Source organism: Schistocerca americana, chromosome X (genome assembly GCF_021461395.2).
Source record: "Schistocerca americana isolate TAMUIC-IGC-003095 chromosome X, iqSchAmer2.1, whole genome shotgun sequence".
In the NCBI taxonomy this organism is placed as follows: Eukaryota; Metazoa; Arthropoda; class Insecta; order Orthoptera; family Acrididae; genus Schistocerca; species Schistocerca americana.
In genome coordinates, this window is record NC_060130.1 from 174,279,175 (window position 1) to 174,300,776 (window position 21,602).

At 40.4% G+C, this 21,602-nt stretch overlaps 1 protein-coding gene across 6 annotated transcripts in view; it reads left to right on the plus strand.

Annotated features, from left to right (window-relative positions):
- Positions 1 to 21,602, plus strand: part of LOC124555039 (ubiquitin carboxyl-terminal hydrolase 15-like) — a 185,935-nt gene that overhangs the window by 132,040 nt on the left and 32,293 nt on the right. For 4 of the 6 annotated variants that reach the window (XM_047128805.1, XM_047128806.1, XM_047128807.1 and 1 more), the window contains 2 exons: positions 10,373 to 10,540; positions 12,959 to 13,154. In XM_047128805.1, the coding sequence (XP_046984761.1) occupies positions 10,373 to 10,540; positions 12,959 to 13,154 (364 nt within the window). The remainder of the gene's footprint in view (positions 1 to 10,372; positions 10,541 to 12,958; positions 13,155 to 21,602) is intronic. The other 2 variants (XM_047128808.1, XM_047128809.1) reach the window with 2 other exon arrangements.

Here is a 21,602-nt window from a genome sequence, read left to right on the forward strand (position 1 = left end):
GGAAGGGGAAGATCGAGCATACGTGCCCGTAAAATCACGGGCATCGGATTTTCAGGCTGGTCAGGCGCACCCATATTTTTATGGGTGTTGGCTTCTAAGTGTTAACAATCTTCTCTTTTTGTTCACGCCATTAAGCCTTCCACCCTGGTTTTTCTTTCCGTCAGCCTATTCTTGTCATTTTCTGTTATATTCACATTTCAGCAGCTTCAAGTCGATTCCTTTCCAGTTTATGCAGAGTCCCAACTTCCACTTCTCTGAGTGTACTCCATGCAAATGATTTTACAAAGGCTTTTCTGACATCTGTGTTCATATGTTTGCTGGTTAAAATGTTTTCTTAGTCATAAAAACCTACTTTGCCAATACTATTCACTTCCATTAAGCATCTGTTGTCCTCTTTGATTTTACTACTGAGATAACGAAATTGTTTCACGTGCTCAATTCTGAATTCATAGATTGTATATTGTTTTTAATTTCTCCCATACTTTTCCAAACTACCATTACTTACGTTTCCAGTTTGCTCAGAGTCTGCAACTATCATAATGTCATCAGCAAATATAATACAATCCTTTTAACATTGGCTTTTATTCCCTTTGTCTTCTCCTTCATGATCTGAATAGCTTCCTCAGTGAAGAAGTTAAATAACTATCTGGATTGGGGGACATCTTTGTGTAACTCTTTTTCTAATCTTGACCTCTTCCTCTATTTTATTGATGTTCATTTTTGTGCTTTGGTTCTCATCCAGATAATTAGTCATTCTTGTATCCTTCCAGTCAAGTCCTTTTTTCCATACTTGTAAAGAGTAGCTGCCAGTTGACATTGTCAAAAGCTTTTTCTAAGACAGTGAAGGTAAGGTAAGTTGTTCTACATATCTAGCCTTCTCTCCAATAGCACTCTCAAGGCCAAAATTGCTTCACTTGTTCTCTAAATCCAAACTGATCCTCTCCAATATACACTCCTGGAAATGGAAAAAAGAACACATTGACACCGGTGTGTCAGACCCACCATACTTGCTCCGGACACTGCGAGAGGGCTGTACAAGCAATGATCACACGCACGGCACAGCGGACACACCACGAACCGCGGTGTTGGCCGTCGAATGGCGCTAGCTGCGCAGCATTTGTGCACCGCCGCCGTCAGTGTCAGCCAGTTTGCCGTGGCATACGGAGCTCCATCGCAGTCTTTAACACTGGTAGCATGCCGCGACAGCGTGGACATGAACCGTATGTGCAGTTGACGGACTTTGAGCGAGGGCGTATAGTGGGCATGCGGGAGGCCGGGTGGACGTACCGCCGAATTGCTCAACACGTGGGGCGTGAGGTCTCCACAGTACATCGATGTTGTCGCCAGTGGTCGGCGGAAGGTGCACGTGCCCGTCGACCTGGGACCGGACCGCAGCGATGCACGGATGCACGCCAAGACCGTAGGATCCTACGCAGTGCCGTAGGGGACCGCACCGCCACTTCCCAGCAAATTAGGGACACTGTTGCTCCTGGGGTATCGGCGAGGACCATTCGCAACCGTCTCCATGAAGCTGGGCTACGGTCCCGCACACCGTTAGGCCGTCTTCCGCTCACGCCCCAACATCGTGCAGCCCGCCTCCAGTGGTGTCGCGACAGGTGTGAATGGAGGGAAGAATGGAGACGTGTCGTCTTCAGCGATGAGAGTCGCTTCTGCCTTGGTGCCAATGATGGTCGTATGCGTGTTTGGCGCCGTGCAGGTGAGCGCCACAATCAGGACTGCATACGACCGAGGCACACAGGGCCAACACCCGGCATCATGGTGTGGGGAGCGATCTCCTACACTGGCCGTACACCACTGGTGATCGTCGAGGAGACACTGAATAGTGCACGGTACATCCAAACCGTCATCGAACCCATCGTTCTACCATTCCTAGACCGGCAAGGGAACTTGCTGTTCCAACAGGACAATGCACGTCCGCATGTATCCCGTGCCACCCAACGTGCTCTAGAAGGTGTAAGTCAACTACCCTGGTCAGCAAGATCTCCGGATCTGTCCCCCATTGAGCATGTTTGGGACTGGATGAAGCGTCGTCTCACGCGGTCTGCACGTCCAGCACGAACGCTGGTCCAACTGAGGCGCCAGGTGGAAATGGCATGGCAAGCCGTTCCACAGGACTACATCCAGCATCTCTACGATCGTCTCCATGGGAGAATAGCAGCCTGCATTGCTGCGAAAGGTGGATATACACTGTACTAGTGCCGACATTGTGCATGCTCTGTTGCCTGTGTCTATGTGCCTGTGGTTCTGTCAGTGTGATCATGTGATGTATCTGACCCCAGGAATGTGTCAATAAAGTTTCCCCTTCCTGGGACAATGAATTCACGGTGTTCTTATTTCAATTTCCAGGAGTGTACTTATCTACTTTTCCTTTTATCATGATTTTAATTATATTAATGAGTATTTTGGAGGCATGTGATTAGCATTGGCTGTGTTCAATAACTGGTGCAGTCAGTTGCATTTCCTATTTGCAGTACGAATGGTCCTGCACTGTCTGAAGTCTTGTGGCATTATTCCTCTTTTGTAGTAGTCTTTTTGTTGCTCTGAATAAGTGGTCTTCTGTGTTGCTTACCTCATTTTTTTCAGCAATTCTGCAGGAATGTCATAAACATCAGTTGCTTTTCCTTCTCTGAGGCTTCAAAGGGCATGTTCAAACTAATGTCTCATGATTGGAGGACCCTGAATTTCTCTTTCTCACTCATTGATGTCTTCAGGTTACTTTCATTCTTAAAGCTCTTATCATCATACTGGTCTTCTATGTATTTGTTGCAATGAGCACATATCTCGTCATTGTCTATCAGTAATATTCACTCTTTATTTTTTACTACTACTACTACTACTACTACTACTGATTTTGTTCTAGTTTTGTTCTAGTTTTGTACTGAAGTGTTCTGCTTTTCTTATAAACTTGGTCCTGTGTTCCCTATTTCTGATGTTCTTCTATGTCTTTGGCAACACTTTTGGTCCATTTACCTTTTTCTCCTCTGCATTTGATTGTAATTTGGCTTTTAATTCTTTTGTAGTCATCCACATTGATTTCCTTCTTAAGCTTGTTCCTTCCTGGAATTAAATGTAGTATTTCTTCTGTCATCCAAAGTTTTCTGGGTTTCACTTTTCTTGTTCCTAAAACCTCATTTGTTGCTTCTATTATCCCCATTGTGATAGTATTCCAGTTTACTAGCTCATGATTTCCACTAGCTATTTTATTCGTTCTTTCTTCAAAATCCATATTTATTGCTTCTTCTTTCAGTCATTCTACTCTCCAGATCTTGGTGATAAAGCTCTTGGTTCTTTTAAATTTAAATGTTACACGTGGCTAATACAAGTGCATGGTCACTATCAATGTCTGGACCTGTGGCATGATTTGATCTGATTGCTTGACCTTTGCATCATTAGCATATAACCTAACTGAAATCATCTTTCGTGTGCTGCTTCCAGAATTACCTGAACATATACAAGCAGGCTGTGTCTGTCTTAAGGTTTGACCATTGGTTCCCAACCCAAATCCATGCTTAAAACGTCAAAAGATTTAGTCATACTGGGAGGGCTACATGTGAAAGTAGGCTCTTTTTATTTGTTAAAAATATGGTTTTTATTGTTGTTATTCTGAATTATTGTAACATTCAAATAGCATTTTCAGTCAATATTCTCACAAACATCTGTTATTTTTGTGCAATTAAAGCTTAAAAGCAATTAAATTTCAAGATTTGGTCATGTGACTGAAAATGCTCTGTTGTTATCTGAATCTTTAGTGACATAACAGGCTAGGAATAGGACAAAGCTATATGTGTCTTATAGGACTGTTAGCCAAAGTTACTAGTGTTTTCCATACTTTTTTTGCAAACATTTGAGTTATTTGGTGATGGAAAACACATTTACAACTTCTGTGTAACAACGGAAAGGAATTTTGTGAATGCCAATTGTGGAAACCTTCCAAAAACTGTGACGCACTTATGGTCTCCAACCAATATTTTTATGTTCAGGGAATAAGAAATGTGAAAACTGCATTGCATGGTGACTGGGACAGAAGGACTGTGACACAGCAATAAGTCACTGAATTGAAACTTCCTGGCAGATTAAAACTGTGTGCCGGACCGAGACTCGAACTCGGGACCTTTGCCTTTCGCGGGCAAGTGCTCTACCGACTGAGCTACCCAAGCACGACTCACGCCCCGTCCTCAAAGCTTTAATTCCGGCAGTACCTCATATCAGTGCACACTCCGCTGTAAAGTGAAAATTTCATTCTATAAACAACCCCAAGGCTGTGCTAAACCATGTCTCCGCAATATCCTTTCTTTCAGGAGTGCTAGTTCTGCAAGGTTCGCAGGAGAGCTTCTGTAAAGTTTGGAAGGTAGGAGACGAGGTACTGGCAGAAGTAAAGCTGTGAGGACGGGGCATGAGTCGTGCTTGGGTAGCTCAGTTGGTAGAGCACTTGCCCGCGAAAGGCAAAGGTCCCGAGTTCGAGTCTTGGTCCGGCACACAGTTTTAATCTGCCAGGAAGTTTCATATCAACGCACATTCCGCTGTAGAGTGAAAATTTCATTCTAGTCACTGAATTGTCTTGCATCTGAGGGACTCGGGAACTGAATTATTTCCTCGGACCATGCTGGAAAGGTTTTCTAGGGCAGCTTGTGGAAGCTTGCAGAATAAAACACAGTGGAAAAATTTTCATTCAGAAGATAATTCTGATTGTTAATTGCTGTCATTATTGCCAGAAACAATACTGTTCTCCAGGTGCCCTTTTTCTCAATTTTAAAATGTTCAGTCAGTGTAATAACACATGGGAAACTGCAGAGCACCATTATATTTTCATTCAACATCTTTACATATTGCAGTTTTACTGTTCCTCCAGGTCATTAATTTAAACCACTGGAAAATTTTGTCTATAAAAATACGCAGTCAATGCAGCAGGACTTAAAGTATCTGTTGTTCTACTGTATGCATAACTGTTACTGAAACACTGTGATTTAAAAGTGCTTAAGCAAGACTAATTTTCATTTTATCATAATGTCCTGGTCTTACGATAATTCCTCATAGGTTCCAAGCAGTGCTCGATTTCTCTCTTTGTCAGAATCATACAGCTTTACAACAGGCTCAGTAGAGACACTTGGAAGTGGAAAATTACTATCTTCAACAACTTGTTTGGAAAGAATCATGTGCTCTTAAGTTATTAAATGATTTCTCAGAATCTCCAGAATAAGAACTGCATAATTTGTGATTCATCACAAATTCATTACGTGTGAAAGGAAGTTAATAAATGAAAATACATACTAAAGAGAGAGAGAGAGAGAGAGAGAGAGAGAGAGAGAGAGAGAGAGAGAAGGAGAAGGAACTGAATGAGGATTGATCTTTACGAATGTTGTGTTGAAAGTCCTGCATGTATTATACTGCATGTGACATTGTGTTCATATGGAGTGTTCACTTACATCAGAATGATCCTCACAAAAACAAACTCACATGACCACTATCTCATTTGGATCTTTATGAGTAAGTTGGAACCACATTTTATACATCTTCTCATTCTTTGGAACACTCAAAATACAACTTTTTAGGAACAATTGCAATCCATTTTCGAAATCACAGATTTCAAAACAAGAAATCGCTGTAAACAAGCTTTGTGACAAGAGGAGTAGCGTGCTAGCCAGTGATGTCACTGGCATCATGTAACTCAAATGGAACATTCTAGCAGGCTTTCAAATTATTTGAATTTCATTTCAGTTCTTTCTTTCTTTCTTTCTATCTTTCTTGTTTCATTTCCTTGAAATACTGAAAGTCATGAGGACAACAGCATGTGATGAGCATAAAATTGCATAATTATCATGTAAGATGATTTCCAGAAAACGGTCAAATACCTTATTTAGAAAGTTCAGTTCACAAATTGGGCAACTCTCGTACACTTTCTTCAAAATTTATAAGCTGCTTAGGGATTAGCCAGTATGGTCAAGGAAGTGAAAAGTTTATAATGAGAAATGGAAACTTCAGGAGTTGAAAGTTAAGAGAGACATACCCTATGGTAAGCTAAAAAAGCTTTCGAAGCTATGCAACCTCCAGTGTTTGCTACTTCTTTTGCTTCGGCCCTTAAGAAGCCAGTTGCCAAATGTGATACCTCCACGCAAAGCAAGTTCAGAGATGCAAGTGTGAGTAGTTGCACTTGTCAGTTTACTTGTGGGGAGGAAAAGCTACAGCAGAATCCGAAATCATTCAGAAGCCATTGATGTTGGCCTTGGAACCTTAGCCACAAACTGCAGCACACTATGAGAAACTCACTAAACCATTGTCTCTGCCTGTGCAAGAAACTCCTATAAGTAAGAAAAAGTCATACAAAAAGTCATTCAAAGTGAAAGTGAACAGCAGCAAAACCTTTGGATTGGTGAGCACACTCCCTTTCTGATGATGGTTTTACTGTCAAGAATACTTTTATTCACATTGAGGAACTGGAGAGCTGAGCACCATCTAACATTCCCCCTGACCTCTCAGGTAAATCACTGCTGCCTTGGAAGAAGGAAAAGGACAACCTTTGCTGATCAATAGTTCCCACAGTGCAGTAGAACTTAAATGGGTACCAATTGAATTTGGCAGAATTACAGCTCCCAGCTCAGGAGGGACCATTGTGCATCTGCTTCAAGAACCTCATTTTAAAGTCACTGACACGCCTACATTAGGGGGTTACTACACCTATAGGAAGAGTGACGTTACTGGAGACAGGGCTAACATTGAGGTGGCTGTTTTCATTGAAGACAGATGCCACTCCTCTCCTGTCCCTCTTACCATAGCTATACGAGCAGTTGCAGAGGGCAGATGAACCAACATAATTGTCCATTTAGATAATATCTGCCATATAAACTCTGGTCAGATAACACACTTTTCTACAACTAAAAGGTCATCTGCAGTCATTGACATTCATTTTTGCTCCCCAGCTGATGCAGTTCAGTGAGAAGTGGCCACAGATTTGCATTACATCAACAACTTTCCGATATGGTTTCACATACTGACTCAGACAGTGGTTGACAGGATACCGCGAAGACGGATGCCTCCAAGTGCAAATTGATTGCGATAAAGTCAGTAGCCCTTCTTTGAACAACAGGAATGTACCTAGGAGATGATGAACCATACCACATGTGTGACCTGACAGGCTGTCATCAATTCCATTCACCCAGTGTAGCAACATCTGCATATGATGGCCTGTCCCATGCTTGAATGATGAATGTAATTCAGCAATCAGAGCCAGGTGTGTGGCTTTGCAGCAATTCAAACACCATGCAACTACAGAAAACCTTTGTGACTTCAGGTCTGTGAGAGCACAAGCAAGGCAATAGGTAAAAGAACAGAACAGAAGAGGAACTCCTGAAAAGAATTCACGACTTCCATTGGTTGGTCCACTTTCACGGCATCAGTTTGGGACCCAATAAGGCAAATTTCAGGCAAGGGTACACTGCCCTATATGGCCTTGTAGAGACATGGAGTGTTGGTGGATGCATCTAAAGACATGGCTTAGGTTTTAGCTGAACACTTTTTTACCATCATTGTGTCATCTGGACAGACTCCTGGGTTTCAGATGTCCCTTAGGACAGTGAAGATGAGGAGACTCTGCTTTTTTGTGTAATGAGGAGATCTACAGTGTTCCATTCTCCATGTGGGAATTTGAATTACCTCTGCTGCAGCCAGACACTGCTCAAGGACCCTATCAGATTCATTGTGTCATACTATGTGATCTGTGCCGTGCAGCCAAAGACAAGCTCCTATCTTGTTTAAATCACATCTGGTATGATTGACAGTACATAGTCACTGGGAAGGAAGCAATATTAATTTCTGTATGGAAACTAGGCAAGTATAATGCCAGTCCTAATAGTTACTGGAGTGTAGCCCTTACCAGTTGTGTGGGTAAGACTCTAGATCACATGGTCAGCCACCACCTCGTCTGTTTCCTCAAATGCCAGAGGCACCATGAAGGCATTTGGATATTGACTGGAGTCTGTCAGATCAGTCCACTGCAAAGTCTGTGTGTAGTGGCTGCTGAACACCACTCTAGATTTGGCAGAACCTCTTGGCTCAACTGGCACTGAAAAACTCAGCATTGCCTCAGTCATTGGCATTTAGTGTGGCAGTCACCCTAACATAGAGCAGCTGTTCAACAATTGCTCCCATGTGACTAAGTCATTTGAGATATGTGCTACTGACTGTTTCATGAATCTGGATATGTCAGACCTCCAAATACACAGCTAAGTATGGGACAAATTGGTGCCTTGGTGTCTTCAGATGCCCAACAACTGTATTTTATTCAATTTTAAGTATGTACCACAGTTTTATTGTTGTTTATACAGATTGATAGCAGCAGAGGAATATCTAGGTTGTTAACTGTTTTCCCTGATAGCATTTTTAAAGTGCATCTTCTGGAACAATTTACAAATTATGATGCAGACTTATGCAGCATGATAATCACACTGGAGTGGATTCAAAGGCATCACAGTACAAGGTTTCTCATCTGTTCAGACTTGCTTGGTGTGCTACAAGCTGTCCATCAAATGTACCCAGTAGACCACTTGATTCAGCTCATCTATGACTGTCTACAGTGGCTCCAATACCATGGCAAGGAGGTAATCTTTTGCTAGGTACCTGGGCACCCCAGGATACAGGGAAGTGACGTAGCTGAGAAAGCAGCCAAATTAAGATGTTGGGATGGTGGTGTATATCAATGTGCCATCCCCTTTCATGCCGTCACCTCATTATCTGAGAGACAAATTATGCATCAGTGGGAAACTGAATAGTTGGAGATGGTGGAAAACAAACAGCTGTTACTCAAATTGACCACACTGGCATGGCGGACTTCATGCCACCCTCACCAGTGGGAGGAAGTGCTGCTCACCAGACTGCACATTGAACATACCCCTTTAATACACAGTTTCCTCCTCCCACAAGATGATCCACCACTCTGTGAAGTATGTGTTGTGCCATTTTCAGTCCAGCATATTTTGGGTATCTGTGCAGTGCCCTGTATCAGAATAATAATAATAATAATTGTCGTCATCATCCTGAAGCCACTGTACATGCATACGGGTTGGTACTTTGTCCCATTGGTGGTAATTCCCTTTTATGTTCCACTCGCAAATGGAGTGAGGAGAAAAATTATTGCATGTATACTTCTTTGCAAGCTCTTAACTCCCTTATTTTATCCTTAGAGCCCTTACATATGTGAGAATGTTGGAGGGTATGGAATCATTCCCTAGTCTGTTGCAAATGCTGCATCTCTAAACTTCGTCATAGCTGTTTGCTAAAATATTGGATGAATTCAACCAAGGATTCCCATTTAATACGTAAAGCATTTCCATAATGCTGATTGAACTGGCCAGTAACTATCTAGCCCCAACTCTGTGAGCTGCTTCAGTGTATATTTGTAGTCTGATCTGGAGGGGTTGCCAAACACTCAAAGTTGTGTGCAAGAATGGGTTTATCAACCGTTCTGTACACTGTGTTCTTTGTAGGTGAGCTACATTTCCCTGGACTCTCCCATTATATTGTAGTCAGCCATTTGCTGCCCCTATGTGCTCATTCCATTTCACTTTGTGTTACAATGTTATGCCTGGATTTTTAATTGATGTGACTGTGGCAAACAGCACACAATTAATATTGTATTCGAACATTAAATAAATATTTCTCTTACATTAAGTTACACTTACCCACATTAAAGCAAGTTGCCACTCATTCTGCCAAATAGAAATTCTGTCCAAGTTATACTGTACTCTCTACAGTCACTCAGTGACACTTTTCCATACACAACAGTGTCATCAGCAAACTACTGTGTTGTAAATACAGCTCAGTTTATTTGTACAATGATCTTGCACCTGCATGTGTGGAAGCCTATCACTGTCGTGGCTTTGTGGCAGCCAAGGACATTTCTTTCTATTAGTTACAGCACAAAGTCCCAGATTGCTACCTATGCTATCTGACAGATCATTTACATTATATATGTAGAGAACAGGAGCAAGACTGCCACATTTGCCTGGGGCATTCTTGACATTATCATTGTCTCTGATGAACACTCCCTGCAAGTAGAATGTACTAGGTTCTATAACTCAAAGTCTTCAAACCAGTGAAGTATCTGAGAACCTATGCTGTCAAGATGCAAGCCACACCTGTGGCATAAGATACTCGTGATGCTGTTGCTGTATAATTGTTGTGAAAAGTTTGTTGGCAGACATAAGTTTTTAACAGGCATCATAGGTGTGTTTATATTTGGGCGGAACTTGTGCAAATGCATAACTATAATTGTTTGTAATATGAGATTTTTATAATAAATTGTTAAACCCAAGGTATTAGACTTTTCCTGTTGTAATAGTTACTGTGCTTTTATTTGTAGTATCAAATCAGCTGATAGAACATCAGAGTGAAGACACTGACAACATTAACCAACCTTGCAACGGTGATGCCACTGAAGATCAGCTATTCACTCTGTGTGTTGTCAATCCAGCAACTACATCTGTTGTGTTTAAAATACATGCGGACCTTGTTCCATTTGAATTACCAGGTTAGTTCCAGAAACTATATCATTTAGTACTACTAAAAATATTTTTTAATTAATTTAGTGTATGTTACAACACACATTTTTCCTCCAGCAAGGAGTTCAGTACAGACAGGAAAATAAATGTCTGTGTAGGGAGACAAGTTTAAAGTTAATAGTCAGCAGTAAGGTAAAGTAACATTTTGTAAAAGTTATCTGTGGCTGCCCTTTGTTGCAACAGTACATTTGTAGCATTAATATTTAAAACTGGTTTTATTCTCTTTGGCTCTACTTGAGATAGCTCATGAAATGGTACTTACTGAAGATGATAGTTTAGTGGTATGTTGTCTTTCGGTGGAATCATGGTTTAACCAACATAGTTTTAGATGTTATTGTTAGTTGTACATGCTTTGGGAGATCTGTGCAAGTGCTTTAATAAAGTAAACACATTATCAGTAGGACAAGAGTTATGTTTCAAAAAAGTATCTAATGAGAAAGTGTCAGATTCATGTACTCCATGCATGCACAAACAGGTTCTGTAAGTAGCGCAATAATTTAGAATAGCGTTTTATGTGATTCCAGCAATGAATTTAATTGCAGATATATTGCAAATAGTTTTATGATAGCTTTGATTTTATTTTAAAATTATTTAATTTCTGTTCAGATATACTTCTTGTTTTGGGCTATTGATTAATTCGCAGAGTTAATGTAAACATGTTGTCACCAAATGACACAGTGTTTGTAGCTCATTTTCACTCATTCCTTGAAGTGAAGTGTCTCAAGGTGCAGACTGAATAAGTTTGCCGTGTGGATTTCAGTGGTATAAGTGAATTGACAGCTAGTGCTACTTTTAAGGTGCAAGGAAAGTTTTGCATACAGTCCCAATTTTTTTAATGAATGGTTATTGTGAACCATTTCTGAAATAATTTGCCCCCACCCCCAAATATGTTAAGATAGATGGGTGCAATAATCATCTCATACCTATAGGAGATCATCATCCCTATCACATGGGGCAAGATTAGTAGTGTAGTCTGTAAACTGAAGAGTGAGCAGCACTTGTGGTGAGGGAAGTGGTCTTTCCAAGAAGAATGCTAAAACTGCTTCACTGGATGATCAAGAATCAGTTTCTTGCAAAGCATTGCAGCATGCGGTGATTTTTGTAGATTCTGTTGGCATGTGTTTATTTTGTTGCAGATATTGGATACTACTTCTGTATATCCCATGTAGTGTTAACACTTTTGGTGAGAAATAAACACTCTCTGCATCATCTGTGGTTTGAAAGGTGCATTGCAGAAGGGTCAGTATATGAAACTTTCTGGCAGATTAAAACTGTGTGCCCGACCGAGACTTGAACTCGGTTCGAGTCTCGGTCGGGCACACAGTTTTAATCTGCCAGGAAGTTTCATATCAGCGCACACTCCGCTGCAGAGTGAAAATCTCATTCTCGAGGGTCAGTATATGTTTGTGAAACAGCTTGTAGTTTCTCCTTGTGATGCAGTGGGGTAGTGAGAGAGAGGGAACTAGTTTGTTTGCTCTTCAGTTTAAAGACAGGTTATATTTGGGTAACACTTAATGACTACGAAGCCTGTTGCAGCTAAGTAACCTGTACAATTTTATTAATATTGTGGCCATCTTAATGAAGGGTCAACAGGTTTTTTTCATGCAACTTTCCACTGTGATCCTCATAGGATTATGGAAATAGCTATGATTTCCCTCTTGACAGACTGTGACAGGTGTACCTTCATCTTCAAGCATCCATGTTTTGCCATGAAACTCTGTTGCAACTATTTGGTACTAAAATTAGGTTCTTTGCGCTTCTAACAGTGCTATTCACAAAGTGAGGTGCACCTTAATTGCTAATATTTTGAAGATTTCATGAGCGACAATGTTCCATCCAGCCCATCAAAAATAGCTTCCATACTTCAGTGTGGTCTTGAATATTTGAATGAATTGGATGTACAGACTAGTCCAAAGATTTCTTTGTGGTGATAACCTGCACGCCTCTCATGTACTGCAGCAAATGTCCTGTGGAGGAGGCCAGCAGATAGGATCATCAAGGGTTTAACTATGCCTATCATATACACTGAACCATCTGAATATTCTAGAGCACTGAGGACCGTCTTCTCTGTTCATGTAAAGAATCTCCTTCATCAGTTTTAAAGAAAAACTCCCACAAAATTATACAGTAATTTCTTTTACTGTGACTGTGTTTGTTGTTAACTGATGATAGGCAGCTATGCAAAAATGATAGGGGTTGCCTGAGCTGCTCCTTTGCCTCTGAGGACAAGTTAGAAATATGTACATAAGCATGTTGTTGCTTGTTCACCTTGAGTCCAACATTGCAAAACTTTCCAAGTACCTGTTCTGTTTATTCAGTCATTTATATATGAGGGGTTATTTGTTTAATTAGTTGTATCCAATAGTCGAAGGCATAAAAATAATAAGTTTCAGGGCATACAGGTGGTCAATATATTGTCACTCAATGGAATCAAAATACCAGACAGCAGTATTACCAGGAATATGATGTTCATTCGGTGGACTCATTTGAGCCGCGCCATCGACGCAGTAGCACCAAACTGTCTCTCCAGGATTGTATAAGCCTCTACACAATGACTGAGAAGTTAGGAGCAGATGATGCATGGTGAGAATTTAAAGAGTTTATTTGTTTTGTAACAACAACTTTTTTAGCACTAGTTTACCTGTTTGTATTTCACTAATAAAATCTTTTATATCTGAATCAAGTGCACAGTAATACCAGAAGTGGTCATTATTTGAATAAATAAATAATTAAAAAATATTCTCAAATAAATTATCTGTGGATAATGAGGTTATTTCACTCTTTGAATAAAAGTAATTGTTTATTATTGATAACTAACCAGTAACATAGACTGAAGTGTTGCTATAGGAGGCCGAAATGCACGCTTTTAAGCTCACGCAGATTGGCGTGAGGTCTGGAACAAGGTAAAGTAATTATCCTATAAAGAAAAGAACGTAGTTCTTGGGATACTTAACTTTAATCCACAATTGGAGAACATCGCTCTTGATGGTACATGTTTTATAATTTCAATATTAACCGGTAATGGCGCCTTGCTAGGTTGTAGCAAATGACGTAGCTGAAGGCTATGCTAACTATCGTCTCGGCAAATCAGAGCGTATTTGTCATTGAACCATTGCTATTAACGCCGGCTGTACAACTGGGGCGAGTGCTAGTAAGTCTCTCTAGACCTGCCGTGTGGTGGCGCTCGGTCTGCAATCACTGACAGTGGCGACACGCGGGTCCGACGTATACTAACGGACCGCAGCCAATTTAAAGGCTACCACCTAGCAAGTGTGGTGTCTGGCGGTGACACCACATAGACTGCCACTGTATTTTCGTTGTTTATTTTCAATCATCACTTTTTCACATATAACCAGTGTTTGTTCATGTGGCTCAGCACAGTTTCTGTTTGGTAGATGATTTATTAATTCTGTACACAGAAGTGTGTCCCTGTGGGTAAATTCCAGACCAATAATCTAAAGGTTTGGTTTTTGATCCCCCATTGATTCTACGATTACTTGTCTTTCATTTCTAGCAGTTACGTTTTAATGAGAAAAACGCTGAGTTCTTGGTTATTATAAGTAGCTGGGTAACTGTATTCCGAAGCAAGTGCGTACCACCCCCACTAGGACCATATCTGGTAGAACACTGCAGTTCTCAAACCAACTTTCTGGTTGAGGACAGCTTTATGTACTTGCCACTTTGAAGAACAGATTCTGTGTTAAAAAGACCACACCGGAGTATAGGTCGTGCCGCAATTTTCTCAATGTGTGAGCCACCTACTGCTCGAAAACTGGACTTGTTTCATATGAGAACAATACACAGACATCTTGTGACCTGCCTGTTGACTGGTGCTGCCTTCTGTTGTCAATTCCGACAACTGTTTCGAATGAAACATTAGCAAATGTAACAGCCGCTCTCATGAATGGCTGAGCCAGTATGATTGCATTGACGTAATTTTGTGCTTGTACTCGTTATGTTTCTCAGTTTGCTGTAATCCTGCTAAAAGTATGACATGTTTGTTGAGTAAGAAATTTTGGAAGGTCAAGAGGAAAAATTGTGCACTAACTCACCTCGCAATTTTTACTTTGGAGGATAGTTATACTTTCTGTCATCATTATTTTAAAATTTGTAATCTATCAAAGAACTACAATAAATATGAAAAATAAATCTTGAAGCTTGGCCCTTTTTAGTATGTATTACTCTTAAATATCCATCAGTTACACTGCCACTAATGCACTAAATAATGGAATAAATTACCAATTTCCACGGCCCAATATTCTTCTAAGTGGCTGGTATCCAGAGTGTTAACAGCATACAAATAAGAGAAGTGTTTCATAGCACAACAGCTACACTAGCAATGCAACCCAGTTCATTGGACTCTGCATGTGCCGTGATTGCTAGACTTTCTCCCCCTGCCAACTGTGGGTAACTAGAAGAATGTAAACATTTTACCAAGATTACTAATGCTGTCAGCTATGGGTCTTGTTAATACAATTACAGAAGTCTCTCATGTTTATAGTTCTGCAAAATGAACCTGTTGCTGGTAATCATTGTCATCATCAGGCTTAAAATAATAATAATAATAATAATAATAAAGTGGCTTACGTGAAGGTAGTCCACATGAAAATGATACTGTCTTCATTGTCACTATGCATATGAATTATTCACGCAAGGTTGTTGGAATTGTTAATTAAACATGAAATGTATTGAGCCATTTGAAATGAAAATCCGAAAAAGAAGCTGTCAAAGATATCATGCTCATGCTAAGCAAATGAAAAAAAAAAAAGGACAAAGAAGGCTTAAAATGGTGAATTGTCTAAGAATGTTTCACACAATACACTTGATAATGATCTTGCTAAGTTTTTCATCCAGTCTGTGCTCTTCCTGGATGCGATTAAAAGCCCGATGTTATTGAAATGCTGAACAACTTCAACATTTCACATTATAATATAAGCCTAATTAATTAACCAAAAGACACTTACTATGAAATAAAAGATTTTTTACCAGGAATAAGTTATTATTGGTTGAGGTAGTATGTATACTGGTATAGACAATTGTGGACCTATGGTCAAGTTATGAAAGGAGTTTTTATAGAGGCAACAGTGCATAGGCTTGATTATAACCTCAACAGACGAGCAGGTAAGATGTTTCCTGGAGCTCGTACCTGTGATCATGTAGCCACAGTGTTAGGTGAAATTCACACAGAACTCAGTTTAAACTGGAAAAGGATAGAGCACTTGCCCACGAAAGGCAAAGGTCCCGAGTTCGAGTCTCGGTCCGGCACACAATTTTAATCTGCCAGGAAGTTTCATATAAGCACATACTCCGCTGCAGAGTGAAAATCTCATTCTGGAAAAGAGTAGTTGCAACAGTAACTGATATAGGGAAGCAGTTTTGTGAAAGCATTTTAAGTGTGTGGTGTGTTTATCTATAGTTCATTTGAGTCACAGTAAGAGGAAGGTATGCTGCTGCTGACGACGATGACGACGACAATTTTGTTTATGCAGATGACTATAGAAAAGGTGAATATTTAGAAGTCTCATAGAATTTTCTAACAAGTGATAATGTGTATATCAGTAGACATAGTATCCAATTACCATCATTCTTTTCATGCACTACCCATTTTCTGAATTTATATGCTGCAAATGATGCTAATGTTGTCCTTTAAAATATTTATGAAACTGAAGAACACATTGCCTTAACTGAAGTGCATTGCAATCTATAGAAAAATGTGGTTATTTATGGAGTGCTGCTGGATGACCAAAGTCACTCGAAAGGCCAAAGTGAAAACGTGCAGCTATTGTAGCACTATCTTACCCACAGTTTAAAAATAAGTAGTTCACCTGTATTGCTCTCTACAATGAATGCAGGCCTACAACAAACTTCACACATACAGTAGCCAAATAACTGTCAAAGGAATTGAAAGACTGGCCTCAAATGAAAGGAAATGAAAATTTATTTTTTGATTTTGAGTCGTGTGTAGAAGGTTGGAACTAACATGGAACCACAGCAAAGTTATTTGCGTAAAACAATAGCAAACTTGATGATTTACCAATCTTTTGCTTAACAAAGTTGTGATATAAAAATCTTAGGTCATTATCTGAAAATAAAGTTGATGTTTCAAGGGATATAGTGCACCACTAACCTCTTTGGCATCTGCGGAATGTGATCAAATAAACATTCTGATGAGATTCTGAAAAAAGAATTGCTCTGAAAACTAATTTGAAAGCAGCAGTGTGTAAATTTGTTTGACAAATGACAAAAGAACTGGAGCAATAAATGTTTTTGGATTCTTTTATTCGCAACCATTTTTATTCACAAATGGCAAACGTGTTTTTGTCCACTTAATTAAGTTTCAAATAAATATTATTTATCATTCTTGAATAATGAATAATAATTTCTATATGTATTCACTAGACATCATTTGAATAAATTTTACCAAGTAATGTAAATAAATATATGCTTCTGTTTTGAGTAGATGAGGTTGAAATTTTTTTTTTTTTGTCACTGTAGACAGGAAGATTCACGAAGAAATGCAAATATTTTAATATGTTATTCTGCAAGTAAAACTAAAGAAAAAAGTTCATATAACCATAGGTCAGCAAATGTTTAGTTACAGCTAATAAAAGATTTTGCCTGAAATTTTGCAACTTTGCTAATATGAAGCCATCGCAAAACTGTACAAGGTTAAAGTAAAGCACGGTTTCCATTTATTTTGTTGTTATTGATCTGGTGAATCGAATAAAACATGTTCCAGACGTGTATCTGCAGTAGTTTTCCAGAACATCTAGAGAAGCAAAGAAGTAATTTTGAAAAATTTGTAATTGATTAATTACTTGGCTCAATTTGTTTTTTAAATTCCAGACTGTTGCACAAAGTTTTCAACAGAAGTAGTAGAGAATTTAATTTTGAAAAAATGGTGGTGATAACATTAACTGAAACTATATGAATCTGTCAGATAATCTGCTTTTATTAATACCATAGCACACGTGAATTCATGTTAAACCAGAAAAAACAAAGCTCAGTGTTAAGGAAGTTGTACAGTGTTCATACAATTTCACGATAAATGTTCAAAAATGCCTCCACAGAGTTCAATGCACTTAGCTGCACATGTATGAATAGATTTTGTTGCTTGTTTCAGTTTCACAGGGTTGTTCTTAATATCACCTATTGCATTCATAATTCGAGCAAGTAATGCCTCTCGTGTATTGACTTTGTCCTCATAAACTATGCCTTTCATCCATCTCCATAGACAAAAATCCATTGGTGTTAAATCGGGCAATCTGGGTGGCCACAGAGGTGTAGCACCACAACCAATCCATTTCTGGGGAAAATGTTCATTTAAATGTGTAGTAACAGCATTGGTGAAATGTGGGGGTGTGCCATCATGTTGAAAATACATTTGCAATCACATAGCAAGTGGAACATCTTCGAGCTGGTGAGGCATTTCTTCTTGAAGTAATTGTAAATAAGTCTCACCAGTCAGACGTCTGGGCTCCCCTAACATTCGAAATACTCCACTAATGGTTTTTTGCATTGGGAATCCTCAGAGTTGGATAACGTATGCGACGTTCGTTAACTGCAGTCATAGCATTACCATCACATTTGCCACAAATAAACACCATATCGGCATATTCCTCTGTCGTAAATTTGGAAGGCATCTCTACTTCATAAATAATCTACAAACTACAACAGTTACTATGTGATTTCACTTAAATGCACTGTTGTTATTATGTTCTTTCACTGAACGGTACAGAAAACTAACTCGTTTCAAGATTAGGAAACTACTGAAACAACTCACTAACGGTTGCCAACAATGACTTAAATGTTCCTGCATTCTTAATAGAAAGTGAACAAACTTACTTGTATAATAATCTTTGCTTCTCTGGATGCTCTAGAAAACTACTGCAGGTACATGTCTGGGACATGTTTTATTAGATTCACCAGCAAATAACAACAAAATAAATGGAAATTGTGCTTTACTTTAACTTTGTACAGTTTTGCGATGGCTTCATATTGGTGAAGTTGTTAAATTTCAAGCAAAATCTTTTATTAGCCACAACTCCGTAACTAAACATTTGTGGATCTGTGTTTACATGAACTTTTTTCTCTAGTTTTTCTTGTAGAATAACATATTAAAATATTTGCATATCTTCGTAAATCACTCTGTATAATTAACATAGGAAGGTTAGTTTACTTATCAACATTGACTAAAGGGGGATCTCCATATTCCTTCTGGTGCCTGCACCATGTGACATTGTTATCATTCTTTGTGTTACTTCTTAAAGGTTGTCTTCACTTATTTACATGATTACATTATATATATATATATATATATATATATATATATATATATATATATATATATATATATATATATATATGGGGGGGGGGGGGGGGTGCGTGAGTGATTTACAGGGTGCTTCAAAAAGAAAGAACAGATTTCAAATGTTGATTACTGACAAACTATGAAAGATAGAAACACATTGTGCATGTCATTGGGTTTTGTATTCACACAAAGGCTATACCATACACTCAACATGAACACCATGCATTGCCAAAGAAACATCAAAACAATAGTCCATTTCATTCCACAAATGAATCAACAGGTCCCTGTTTATGGAACTGACTGCTTCAACAATTCGACTTGCCAGCCCTTGAAGAGTAGCTGCCATAGGTGGGACAAAGGCTCTGACTTTTAAATACCCCCACAGGAAAAAAATTGCAAGGTGCGAAGTCTGGTGACCTGGGAGACCAAAAGCAATGAACAAGATCTTGTTATTCACTTCTTCCAATGTAATGTTGTGGTTTGGTGTTAAGATAATATTGGAGCTCAAGATGGAAGTGAGACTGAGTGCTGTTGTCGATAAAAATGAAATCGTTGGAATCTCTGCGAAGTTGAGGAAACAACTAATTTTGTAGCGTGTTCGGGTATGACATACCTGTCACAGTTTGGTCCATAAAAAAGAATGGTCCACATACTTTGTGCACAGAAAAGGCACAAAACACATTCAGTTTCACTGAGCCTCTTTCGTGTTCAATGACAATGCCAGGATTTTGTGACATCCAGATTCTTACATTATGGCAGATTACTTTTGCTGATAGATGAAACACTGATTTGTCCAAAAGAATGAGTCATTTGGAAAAAGTGTCCTGGAGAACTGAAATGCAAAGTTCATACCTTCTGTTATGCTCACAGGGATGCAATGGTTGCACTAACTGCAACTTGTAAGGCTTCATATGCAGGTGTCATTTTGGAACGTGCCACACCATTGTTTAAGGAAGCCAAAATTCTTGGCCTGCCCATCTCGTGAACTTGCAAGAGGGCAATGTGTGAATGCATCTCAGATAAGCTTGACAGTTTCATCAGATGTGTGTGGCTGATCAGTGGATATGCGTATCCAACACACTTCCAAGAATTTTACATATCCATCATAAATCTGCTTGTGCAGTGGTGAATTCTTGCTGATTCAACAGCGGAATACACATCAGACTAGGATGGTGGATTGACTTTCCGCAAATTCCAACACGCAAAATGATTTCTTTTGGGGTGTAGTCACCCTGTTGCTACAAACAATCAAAAGTGCAGCTGCATCAAAACTTTGGATGTTCCTCTATCCGGTGACATACACAATGTGTTTCTATGTTCGATAATTTGGCTTTAGTAAACAATTGAAATCTGTTCTTTTTGTTTGAATCACAGGTTGTGGTATATGCACATGTTTGAGATGTGTACAAGAAATTAAAATTAATTTAAACTGTTGTAGTTGTCATGACATTTGTTTTGTGATTGAGGGAGAAGAGGCTTTTAACCGATAAGCTATGCCATTTCGTTTGATAAACAGCTACACTCCTGGAAATGGAAAAAAGAACACATTGACACCGGTGTGTCAGACCCACCATACTTGCTCCGGACACTGCGAGAGGGCTGTACAAGCAATGATCACACGCACGGCACAGCGGACACACCAGGAACCGCAGTGTTGGCCGTCGAATGGCGCTAGCTGCGCAGCATTTGTGCACCGCCGCCGTCAGTGTCAGCCAGTTTGCCGTGGCATACGGAGCTCCATCGCAGTCTTTAACACTGGTAGCATGCCGCGACAGCGTGGACGTGAACCATATGTGCAGTTGACGGACTTTTAGCGAGGGCGTATAGTGGGCATGCGGGAGGCCGGGTGGACGTACCGCCGAATTGCTCAACACGTGGGGCGTGAGGTCTCCACAGTACATCGATGTTGTCGCCAGTGGTCGGCGGAAGGTGCACGTGCCCGTCGACCTGGGACCGGACCGCAGCGACGCACGGATGCACGCCAAGACCGTAGGATCCTACGCAGTGCCGTAGGGGACCGCACCGCCACTTCCCAGCAAATTAGGGACACTGTTGCTCCTGGGGTATCGGCGAGGACCATTCGCAACCGTCTCCATGAAGCTGGGCTACGGTCCCGCACACCATTAGGCCATCTTCCGCTCACGCCCCAACATCGTGCAGCCCGCCTCCAGTGGTGTCGCGACAGGCGTGAATGGAGGGACGAATGGAGACGTGTCGTCTTCAGCGATGAGAGTCGCTTCTGCCTTGGTGCCAATGATGGTCGTATGCGTGTTTGGCGCCGTGCAGGTGAGCGCCACAATCAGGACTGCATACGACCGAGGCACACAGGGCCAACACCCGGCATCATGGTGTGGGGAGCGATCTCCTTCACTGGCCGTACACCACTGGTGATCGTCGAGGGGACACTGAATAGTGCACGGTACATCCAAACCGTCATCGAACCCATCGTTCTACCATTCCTAGACCGGCAAGGGAACTTGCTGTTCCAACAGGACAATGCACGTCCGCGTGTATCCCGTGCCACCCAACGTGCTCTAGAAGGTGTAAGTCAACTACCCTGGCCAGCAAGATCTCCGGATCTGTCCCCCATTGAGCATGTTTGGGACTGGATGAAGCGTCGTCTCACGCGGTCTGCACGTCCAGCACGAACGCTGGTCCAACTGAGGCGCCAGGTGGAAATGGCATGGCAAGCCGTTCCACAGGACTACATCCAGCATCTC